Consider the following 11309-nt stretch of genomic DNA (forward strand, 5'->3'; position numbering starts at 1 on the left):
CATCCTTGGCTCCAGAGATGCCAACTGACCCGCTGAGTTACTCCAGCATTTTGTGTCGATCTGTGATTGAATTAATTGATTGAAAGATACAACACGGAAACAGGCCCTTCAGCCCATCGAGTCCACGCTGACCATTGATCGCCTGTTCACACTAGTTCTATGTTATCCCACGCTCCCATCCACTCCCTACACAGTAGGGCCAATTAACCTACAAACCCGCACGTCTTTGGGATGTGGGAGGAAACTGGGTGAACCTGCAAACCCCACACGAACAGCACCCAATGTCAGGATCGAACCTGGGTCTGTGGCTCGGAGGCAGCAGATGTACTCACTGATTATTATTACACTGCTGCATACACCAGCTGAGTTTCCTACATCACACCCGTCCCCTTCCACACAGCTCCCGCCCACCCCCGCACCGGCTTTACATTGCACCCTTCCTCTTCTCCCTTTATCCTTTTGTCTCCTTTTCACCTCCAGCCTCCCTCACTTACTCCACCCATCTGCCCATCGCCCCTCGCCTTTATCCACCTATCACTCGCCAGGCTATGTCCCGCCCCACCTCTACTCCATCAGTCTGAAGAAGGGTCCCGACCTGAAACGTCTTCTGTCCATCCCTTCCACCGATGCTGCCTGACCCTCGAGTTCCTCCAGCACTTGGTATTTTGCTCAGGATTCCAACAACTGCAGTTCCTTGTACCTCCAATCTATGCCCATCTAGGGTGCAGTCGCCTGGGATTGGATATAATCTTACCACTTGTTCTACATCAGTCTGGCGCTTAGAATTAACTGGTTAAATTTACTCCCTGCTTCAGGAAATTGGTAAAATGTGTTATGGTGAAGGAGATACACAAAATGCTGGAGTAAGTCTGCGGGACAGGTAACATCTCTGGAGAGAAGGAATGGGTGATGTTTCGGGTTGGATGTGGAGAGAGTGTTTCCACCAGTGGGAGAGTCTAGGACTAGAGGTCACAGCCTCAGAATTAAAGGGCGTTCCTTGAGAAGGGAGATGAGGAGGAAATTCTTTAGTCAGAAGGTGGTGAATCAGGAATTATTTGCCGCAAAAGACTGAAAGCCAAGCCAATGGATATTTTTAAGGCAGAGACTGACAGATTCTTGATCAGTATGGGTGTCAGAAGTTATGGGGAGAAGGCCGGAGGATGGGATCAGGAGGGAGGAAGAGATAGATCAGCCATGATTGAATGGTCTTGATGGGCCGAATGGCCTGATTGTGCTCTTCGAGCTTATGAGCTTGCCAGACGTTATGTCAAAGCTGCCATTGAATGACCTGGCAATTCTGTCGAAGAATGTGTAGACAAGTTGGAATTGGTTTACAGAGATGGGTGAGAAGGGTAGGGCAAGTGGATGATGTAATGAGAAGGGATGCTGGTGCAATGACTCTGCAGCGGAGTAGGGTGTGATCTGGTGAGCAGTGTTTGTCATTCAGGAAGTCTGAGTTCGTGAAGGTGTATTAGGATCTGAAGGGAAAGCAGTGCCGCGCTGAACTGTGTGTTCCTGACTTTCTGTAACATGCTAGGAAGCTGCTGGAAAATGGTGAGTTGGACGGGGCTGAGAGGGTGGGGGGAGTGAGAGGGTGGTGGGGGAAGTGAGAGGGTGGATGGAGGGGGTGGGGGAGAGAGAGACCCACACAGGGAACAAAACACACTGTGCTGGGGGGAAGCAGGTCGGGCAGCATCTGTGGAGGCAATGGGCAGATGAAGTTTTTAAGAAGGAACTGCAGATGCTGGAAAATCGAAGGTAGACAAAAATGCTGGAGAAACTCAGCGGGTGCAGCAGCGTCTGTGGAGCGAAGGAAATAGGCAACGTTTCGTCCCGAGACCCTTCTGGAAATAGGCAACGTTTCGGGCCGAAACCCGGAAGGGTTTCGTCCCGAAACGTTGCCTATTTCCTTCGCTCCATAGATGCTGCTGCACCCGCTGAGTTTCTCCAGCATTTTTGTCTACGACAGATGAAGTTTCACGTTGGGACCTTCTCCCTCCACAGCTGCTGCCTGACCCTCTGTGTGTGTTTGGAGAAGGGGAGACTGGTTTGTTTAGTGGGACTTTGCTGAATTGTCGACTTTCTAGTACTTTCGAGCTTCTCGTAGCTAGCTCGCTTTAGTTTAGAGATACAGCACAGAGACAGGCCCTTCGGCCCACCGAGTCCGCTCCGGCCCAGCGGTCCGCGCACAGTTGCCCTACACACACACACACACACACACACACACACACACACACACACACACACACACACACACACACACACACACACACACACACACACACACACACACACACACGACAATTTTACATTTATACCAAGCCAATTAAGCTACAAATCGGTACGCCTTTGGAGTGTGGGAGGAAACCGACGATCTTTAAGAAAGCCCACGTGGGTCACGGGGCGAAAGTACAAACTCCGCACAGACAGCGCCCGTGGTCGGGATCGAACCCGGGTCTCTGGCGCTGTGAGGCAGCAACTGTACCGCTCATAACCTGTCTCGACTTGAAACTTCATCTGTCCATGGCCGCTCTCAACACATGGACTGGCACCGCAACTGTATTATGCTAACAGGGAACAAATTATAACTACAGTTTGTTTATTTTTAGGATCAAAACGTTAAAATACCTCACCCCATTGGCCAGGGCCCGAGTTCTTTCATTCCAGTCAAAGAGGTAAGTGAATCAGGCTGAACCAGAATCTTGCAGTTTAATTCAAGGTCGTCTGTGCAGTGAACATTTCGCCTATTTATTCTACTTTACAATAACATTGCACCTGCTTTAAAGAGTCATAAAATCAGTGGAGTGTGATAGATAGATGGATGGATGGATGGATGGATGGATGGATGGATGGATAGATGGGTAGATAGATGGGTAGATGGGTAGATAGATAGATAGATAGATAGATAGATAGATAGATAGATAGCTAGATGGATGGATGGGTGGGTGGGTGGATGGATGGATGGATGGATGGACGGACGGACGGACGGACGGACGGGTAGAAGGGTAGATAGATAGATAGATAGTTTAAGAAGGAACTGCAGATGCTGGAAAATCGAAGGTAGACAAAAGTGCTGGAGAAACTCAGCGGGTCAGGCAGCATCTATGGAGCGAAGGAAATAGGTGACGTTTTGGATCGAGACCCTTCTTCAGTACAAGTTGCCACTGAGGCCACACTTGTAGAATCGCGTTCAGTTTTGTTCACCCTGCTAATAGGAAAGATGAAGCTGGAAAGAGCGCAGGGAAGATTTACGAGGATGTTGCCAGGACTAGTGGGTCTGAGCTACAGGGAGAGGTTGGGACTGCAGATTCCATGGAGCGCAGGAGGATGAGGGGTGATCTTATAGAGGTGTATAAAACCATGAGGGGGATTAATAGGGCAAATCTATAGTCTTCTCTCAGGGTAGACAAAAGTGCTGGAGAAACTCAGCGGGTGCAGCAGCATCTATGGAGCGAAGGAAATAGGCAACGTTACGGGACGAAACCCTTCAGGAAGGAAATAGGTAACGTTTCGGGCCGAAACCCTTTGGGTTTCGTCCCGAAACGTTGCCTATTTCCTTCGCTCCATAGATGCTGCTGCACCCGCTGAGTTTCTCCAGTACTTTTGTCTACCTTAGATAGATAGCTAGATAGATACAGCGTGGAAGCAGACCCTTCATCCCAACTTTCCCCTCACCGACCAACATGTCCCATCTACACTAGTCCCACCTGCCTGCGTTTGGCCCATACTCCTCTGAACCTGTCCTATCCATGTACCTGTCAAATAAAGAATTGTGAGTTTTTGTTATTTGTACGTCTAAGCGTGACCGAGCTCAAAGGCTGGATGGTAAGGATAGATCATAAGACATAGGCGCAGAGTAAGGTAATTTGGCCCATAGAGTCTACTCTGCCATTCAATCATGGCTGATCTATTTTTTCCCCCCTCAACATCATTCTCCTGCCTTCTCTTGGAAGTGGTGAGTTAATGGAGTGAATGGGTTAGCGGACAAGTCGACAGAACCAGCTGGGCTAGTCCATGTTAACCAACATGCCCCATCTACATCAGTCCCTTTGGCCCACATCCCTCTAAACCTTTCCTATCCATGTACCTGTCTAAATATCTTTTAAATGTTATTGTACCTGCCTCAACTATGTCCTGTGGCAGCCCGTGCCATATACCCACCATTCCATGCGCTCTAGATGTCAGCTGATCTACATCGGTGAGACCAAGCGTAGGCTTGGCGATCGTTTCGCCGCAACACCTCCGCTCGGTCCGCAATAACCAACCTGACGTCCCGGTGGCTCAGCACTTCAACTCCCCCTCCCATTCCGTATCCGACCTCTCTGTCCTGGGTCTCATCCACGGCCAGAGTGAGCAACACCGGAAATGAGAGGAACAGCACCTCATATTCCGCTTGGGGAGTCTGCATCCTGCGGGCATGAACATCGAATTCTCCCAATTTTGTTAGCCCTTGCTGTCTCCTCCCCTTCCTCAGCCCTCGGGCTGTCTCCTCCTCCTTTTTCCTTTCTTCTCCTTGCCCCCCCCCACCCCCCATCAGTCTGAAGAAGGGTTTCGGCCCGAAACGTCGCCTATTTCCTTCGCTCCATAGATGCTGCTGCACCCGCTGAGTTTCTCCAGCACTTTTGTGTACCTTCCATGTGTAGAATGAGTTATCCTTCAGTTTCCTATTAAATCTTTACCCTCTCACCTTAAAAAATGTCCCCTCGTTCTTGAGTTCTGTACCATGGGGTAAAGAAGACTGTGTGTTCACCCTATCTATCTCCCTCATGATTTTGTACACTATAAGATCGCCCCTCATCCTGCTGCACTCCAAGGAATAAAGTCCTAGACTGCTCTTCCTGTAGCTCAGGCCCTCGAATCTTGTCAACATCCTCTTAAAACCCCTCTGCACCCTTATTACATAGAAATTGCATCAGTAGGATGAAGTGGACTTGCCAAACCAGCTGCTGTTGTGACTGTGTCTCACGCCTGTTCGACCTGTTCCTGTGTTATATTTCCTATTAATGATGGCAAATTCTGGGAATAATTGCATCAGGCACCTTCTATGGCAGGAAATAGAAACAGGGTAATTCCAGCATTTCTTCTCCCTCTTCCTTGATCACCAGCCAGTGTAGGCTTTTGCCTAAGACAGCCACAAAATGCTGGAGTAACTCAGCAGGACAGGCAGCATCCCTGGAGAGAAGGAATGGGTGACCCTTCTTCAGACTGAGAGTCAGGGGAGCAGGGAATGGGAGATATAGACGGTACACAGGACAAATGGATGGAAGATATGCAGAGAGCAACGATATTCAAGGAAACGTGGAGCCCACAATGGTCTATTGTGGACTGTGGGATTGGTGATAACAGGTTAATACAGACATTGGAACTTTACAATCTGCATATCTTCTATTCATTTGTCCTAAGTACCGTATATATATCTCTTGTTCCCCTCTCCCCCGACTCTCAGTCTGAAGAAGGGTCTCGACCCAAAACGTCACCCAGAGATTCTGCCTGACCCGCTGAGTTACTCCAGCATTTGGTGTCTGTCTTTGGTTTAAACCAGCATCTGCAGTTCCTTCCTACACATCATGTAGGCTTTTGCTTGTTTGATTCCCTTTGCCATAGACACTTATCTAATCTCTTTAAAAATGCTGACGCAGTCTCTCTCCTGATCGCTAACTTTAGCCATGCACTCCACAACCCTGTGCCTTATCTCCAGTAGTTTGCTGAGTGATGTCAGAGGGTTATTGAGAGTCAACGTCTGATTGCTTTAGAGTTTCAGAGCCGGTCATGATACATTGATTTCTCTAACTTCAAGTAACTCCTGCATTCCCTCCCCTTCTCCTCCCCCACCCTAGTCACCCTAGTTCCAGTTGTATCCCTCTTCCTTCCCCAGCCAACAATGGACCATTGTGGGCCCCACCCTTCCTGAGGTCATCTGTTGCCGCCCTCATTTGTTCTGGCCTTTCATTGCCTTCAGTCTATTCCTCCTCACACCACCTCTATTTTCTGTATTTTCAGTCTGAAGAAGGGTCCCCACCCAAAAAGTCATGTCACCATGTTCTCCACAGATGCTGCCTGACCCGCTGAGTTACTCCAGCACTCTGTGAAACGTCACCTATCCATGTTCTCCACAGATGCTGCCTGACCCACTGAGTTATGGTGCAGCAGCATCTGTGGAGTTAAGGAAATAGGCAATGTTTCGGGCCGAAACCCTTCTGGAAATAGGCAACGTTTCGGGCCGAAACCCGGAAGGGTTTCGGCCCGAAACGTTGCCTATTTCCTTAGCTCCATAGATGCTGCTGCACCCGCTGAGTTACTCCAGCACTCTGTGAAACGTCACCTATCCATGTTCTCCACAGATGCTGCCTGACCCGCTGAGTTACTCCAGCACTCTGTGAAACGTCACCTATCCATGTTCTCCACAGATGCTGCCTGACCCGCTGAGTTACTCCAGCACTCTGTGAAACGTCACCTATCCATGTTCTCCACAGATGCTGCCTGACCCGCTGAGTTACTCCAGCATTTTTTGTCTGTCTTTGGTGTAAACCAGCATCTGCAGTTCCTTCCTACACAACTCATGATAGCTAATTCTCTTTGACTAAACGGGTTTTACAGTAGTTTCTTGCTGACACAATTCTTGCTCACAATGTGGAAACAGCCCCTTCGCCCGACCGTGTCTAGTCCCACCTGCCCACCTTTGGCCCATATCCCTCTAAACCTGTCCTATCCATGTGCCTGTCTAAACATCTCTTAAACGTTGCGATAGCACCTGCCTCAACTACCTCCTCCGGCAGCTCGTTCCTTGCTCCCTTTGTGTGTATAAAAAGTTGCTCCTCAGGTTTATGTTAAGTGTTACCCTCCTCTCCTTAAACCTATATCTCCTGGTTCTCGATTTCCCCTACTCTGGGCAAGAGACTCTGTGTGCATTTACCCGATCTATTCCCCTCATGGGTTTTCTACGCATTGGAAATTTTATTTCTTCGCTGCTCCTGTTAAAAGCCCAGCAAATGACAAATGCTTTCTCTTCCCTTTCTTTGAGTCAGTCGCAGTTAGTAGATCAAAAGATCTTGCGCTTTAGTGTGTCCTACAGCTGGGGGACGCAAGTAAACAAGTGATCTAATCGTCGCGACGAATTGCATCAGCTGAGGATCTATTGACTGATTACTCAGCAGCGCTGTCTGACAGAGTTCACCACCGACTGCTGGATGTGAATAAAATGACAAACAGTCTCTACACCCCTTGTGCTCCACCTGGACTCGCACGCCTGTCTCCCCCTCCCCCTCCCCTTCCCACCTACATTACTGAAGGCATAGACTATTTTATAAACTGGGGGAGAATGCAGAAATCGGAGGTGCAAATAGACTTGGAAGTGCTGGTACAGGAAAGTTAATTTGCATGGGGAATCGGTTATATGGAAGGCAACTGCATTTATTTAGAGAGGGCTAGAATACAGAAACAGCGCTGTAACGCTGAGGCTCTAGTAGGCGCTGGTCAGGTATCATTTGGAGTTTTGTGAGCAGTTTTGGGCCCCATATCTGAGGAAGGATGTGCTGGCTCTGGAGAGGGTCCAGAGGAGGTTTACAAGGATGATCCCAGGAATGAGTGGGTTAACATATGATGAGCGTTTGACGGCACTGGGCCTGTACTCGCTGGAGTTTAGAAAGATGAGGGGGGACCTCATTGAAACTTAACAAATAGTGAAAGGCCTGGATAGAGTGGATGTGGAGAGGATGTTTCCACTAGTGGGAGAGTCTAGGACCAGAGGGCGCAGCCTCAGAATAAAAGGACGTACCTTCAAAATGGAGATGAGGGGGAATTTCGTCAGTCAGAGGGTGGTGAATCTGTGGAATTCATTGCCACAGACGGCTGTGGAGGCCAAAGTCAGTGGAGATTGACAGGTTCTTGATTAGTACGGGTGTCGGGGGTTATGGGGAGAAGCAGGAGAATGGGGTTGCGAGGGAAAGATTGATCAGCCAATTATGAAATGACGGAGTAGACTTGATGGGCCGAATGGCTTAATTCTGCTCCTATGACTTATGGAACCGAGATGGTGAGCTTGAATCGCTGGTGATCTCCTTACCAGACAATGTCTTTGTTTATCCGGCATCACAGTCTAGGCGGGCTGTTTGCCATGAGTGAAGGCCTTGTTTACTCTGTACACTGTGGTAGTGGCAGTGTGCCAGGGACAGTAACACCATCCTGTGCTACATGTGAATCAGCCCATGCACCAGCCTGGAATATTAAATGTGCTTGAGTGGATAATTGTTACGCAGAGATAGATAGATTGTTGAATATTACGGGTGTCGGGGGTTATGGGGAGAAGGCAGGAGAATGAGGTTAGGAGGGAGAGATAGATCAGCCATGATTGAATGGCGGAGTAGACTAGATGGGCCGAATGGCCTAATTCTACTCCTATCATTTATGACCTTATCACTGTGTAATTTATATCATGCAGAAGAACTAAGTCAGTTACACTTGGAGACGGAACATGAAAGGCACTTGTACAACGAAGGGGCGTCACGGTGGCGCAGCGGGTCGAGCCGATGCCTCTCGGCGCCAGAGGCCCAGGTTCGATCCTGACCTCTGGTGCTGTCTATGTGGGGTTTGCACGTCCTCCCTGTGACCACGTGGGTGTCTGCCGGTTTCCCACATCCAAATGACGTGCGGGTTTGTAGGCTAGTCGGTCTCTGTGGATCGCCCCTAGTGTGCAGGGAGTGGATGAGAAAGGTAAAACTAGCGTGAACGGGTGATCGATGACTGGCGTGGGCTCGCTGGGCCACTGTGTTGTCCTAGGTTCATCCAGTACTTTGTGTTTTGCATTTCATTCAAATAGTGTTCCCTGCAAGATATTTAAATTATTTCGGAAGCCACGGTGTTGAATGTTAAACCAGAGGACATAGGGTTAAGGTGAGGGGGGGGAAATGTAATAAGAATCTGAGGGGTTAACATTTTTACACACTGGGTGGTGGGTGTATGGAACGAGCTGCCGGAGGAGGTAGTTGAGGCTGGGACTATCCCAACGTTTGACAGGTACATGGATAGGACAGGTTTGGAGGGATATGGACCAAGCGCAAGCAAATGGGACGAGTGTGGATGGGGCATGTTGGTCAGGTTGGGCAAGTTGGGCCGAAGGGCCTGTTTCGCTAGAATTTAGAAGATTAAGGGGGGGATCTTATAGAAACTTACAAAATTCTTAAGGGGTTGGACAGGCTAGATGCAGGAAGATTGTTCCCGATGTTGGGGAAGTCCAGAACAAGGGGTCACAGTTTAAGGATAAGGGGGAAATCTTTTAGGACCGAGATGAGAAAAACATTTTTCACACAGAGAGTGGTGAATCTGTGGAACTCTCTGCCACAGGAAGAAGTTGAGGCCAATTCATTGGCTATATTTAAGAGGGAGTTAGATGTGGCTAAAGGGATCAGGGGGTATGGAGAGAAGGCAGGTACAGGATACTGAGTTGGATGATCAGCCATGATCATATTGAATGGCGGTGCAGGCTCGAAGGGCCGAATGGCCTCTACTCCTACACCTATTTTCTCATGTTTCTATGTTTTCATGCTGTAACATTCTAGTTGTGATTGGAATGCCTGTGTGCTCATGGCTGTGTTCTGGTGACAGATTCTCCTGGAGGGTCAAGATGATGCCGAGAGACAGCTCTTCATTGAAGCCTTTATGTCCACTGGTCGTGTGGACAACATCACCATGGTGATGGGCCTGCACCCTCGCTACCTGGAGAGCTTTTGGAAGACTCAGTACTACCTGCTGCAGATGGACGGCCCCCTGCCCTATCACTACCGGCATTACATCGCTTTAATGGTGAGCAGCGCGGGATAGACAGCAATCGAGAGACCCTCATCATCATCATCATGGTGCAGTGGCGCTGGTTGCCGGCGGGAACGGTGACAGACACACCACGCGTCTCTGTCCTCCTGTTCCTGCGGCCTTTCGCCTCTGGAAGTATAGGATGTTGGTGTGTGTGCTTTATCATCATTCCTTACAATGCTGTGTACGACAGCGATCGCAACTTCTACTGAAGTGTGCTTGCTAGGAGCTCATCCACCCTTTGACAGGTCTTGTTTTTGGTCCTGCTGGGGGTCCACAGCCCCCTCCTCACCTGGCAAACCAGGTGGGGGAGACGGTTTGGTCGCCGGCTATCCGACCATGGAGCAGGTAGCACGGGATTACTTGGTACCAGGGGCGGGGGGGGGGGGGAAACTCCCCCCGACCTGACCGGGTAATATAGAGAAATATAGAACGAAGAAATGAAACGTATGTAAAATAAATAACAATGATCATGGAAGTAGTGTGTTGTTGGCGGTGGGCTAGGTGAAAATGAGTTACAGGCAATGAAACTAGTATATGTAGGATGGAACTGCAGATTGAATGGCGGTGCTGGCTCGAAGGGCCGGATGGCCTACTCCTGCCCCTAATGTCTATGTTTCTCCGTCTTGTTGCAGGCTGCCGCCCGTCACCAGTGCTCGTACCTTGTTGGCCTTCACATCAGCGAGTTCCTGCAGGTGGGGGGGAGCCCCGAGTGGCTGAACGGGTTAAACTCCGTGCCCCAGAAACTGAAGAACCTCGGCGAAATCAACAAAATCCTGGCTCACCGACCCTGGCTGATCACCAAGGAACACATTGAGGCAAGTGGCTGCCAAGTCGCTCGGGAGCAGAGTCTTTAGTTTAGAGATGGAATGGAATACTTTATTGTCACATTGAACTTCTTTGCTTGCGTAGCCACGGCACGTGAATAGTGGCCACCTCAAGGATGCTGACCCCCTGCGCCAGTTGCCCCTTTGCCCATTGTTCTTCCCCCTCCCTCACGACGGTGGTAGATGTGTAGGAAGAAACTGCGGATGCTGGTTTACACCCCGCACCTTCCCATTCCTTCCATCCAGAGATTCCTGCCCCACAGACACGCCAGCATTTTGTGTCTGTCTTTAGTTTATAGATACAGCGCGGGAACAGGCCCTTCGGCCCACATGCGTGTGTACACAGATGGGCATGTGTGTATACACAGATGGTCATACATGTGTATGTACACAGCTGGTCATACATGTGAACACAGATGGTCATGTGTGTGTGTTGTATGTTGCAGGAGCTGCTGCGGGCGGGTGAGAGCAGCTGGTCATACATGTGTACACAGATGGTCATGCGTGTGTGTTGTATGTTGCAGGAGCTGCTGCGGGCGGGTGAGAGCAGCTGGTCATATGTGTGTAAATATATTGAATCCTTTATTTGTCATTCAGACCTTTCGGTCTGAACGAAATGCTGTTGCCTGCAGCCATACATGTAATAATAACAAAACACAATAAACACAAATTAACATC

General features: G+C 49.4%; 1 protein-coding gene across 1 annotated transcript in view; it reads left to right on the forward strand.

The window, feature by feature from the left end:
• Positions 1-11309, forward strand: part of LOC116988205 (sestrin-1-like) — a 43054-nt gene that overhangs the window by 25890 nt on the left and 5855 nt on the right. Inside the window, exons 3-5 of the mRNA XM_033044757.1 lie at positions 2610-2675; positions 9601-9798; positions 10440-10622. Coding sequence (XP_032900648.1) covers positions 2610-2675; positions 9601-9798; positions 10440-10622 — 447 coding nt within the window. The remainder of the gene's footprint in view (positions 1-2609; positions 2676-9600; positions 9799-10439; positions 10623-11309) is intronic.

Source organism: Amblyraja radiata, chromosome 27 (genome assembly GCF_010909765.2).
Source record: "Amblyraja radiata isolate CabotCenter1 chromosome 27, sAmbRad1.1.pri, whole genome shotgun sequence".
In the NCBI taxonomy this organism is placed as follows: domain Eukaryota; kingdom Metazoa; phylum Chordata; class Chondrichthyes; order Rajiformes; family Rajidae; genus Amblyraja; species Amblyraja radiata.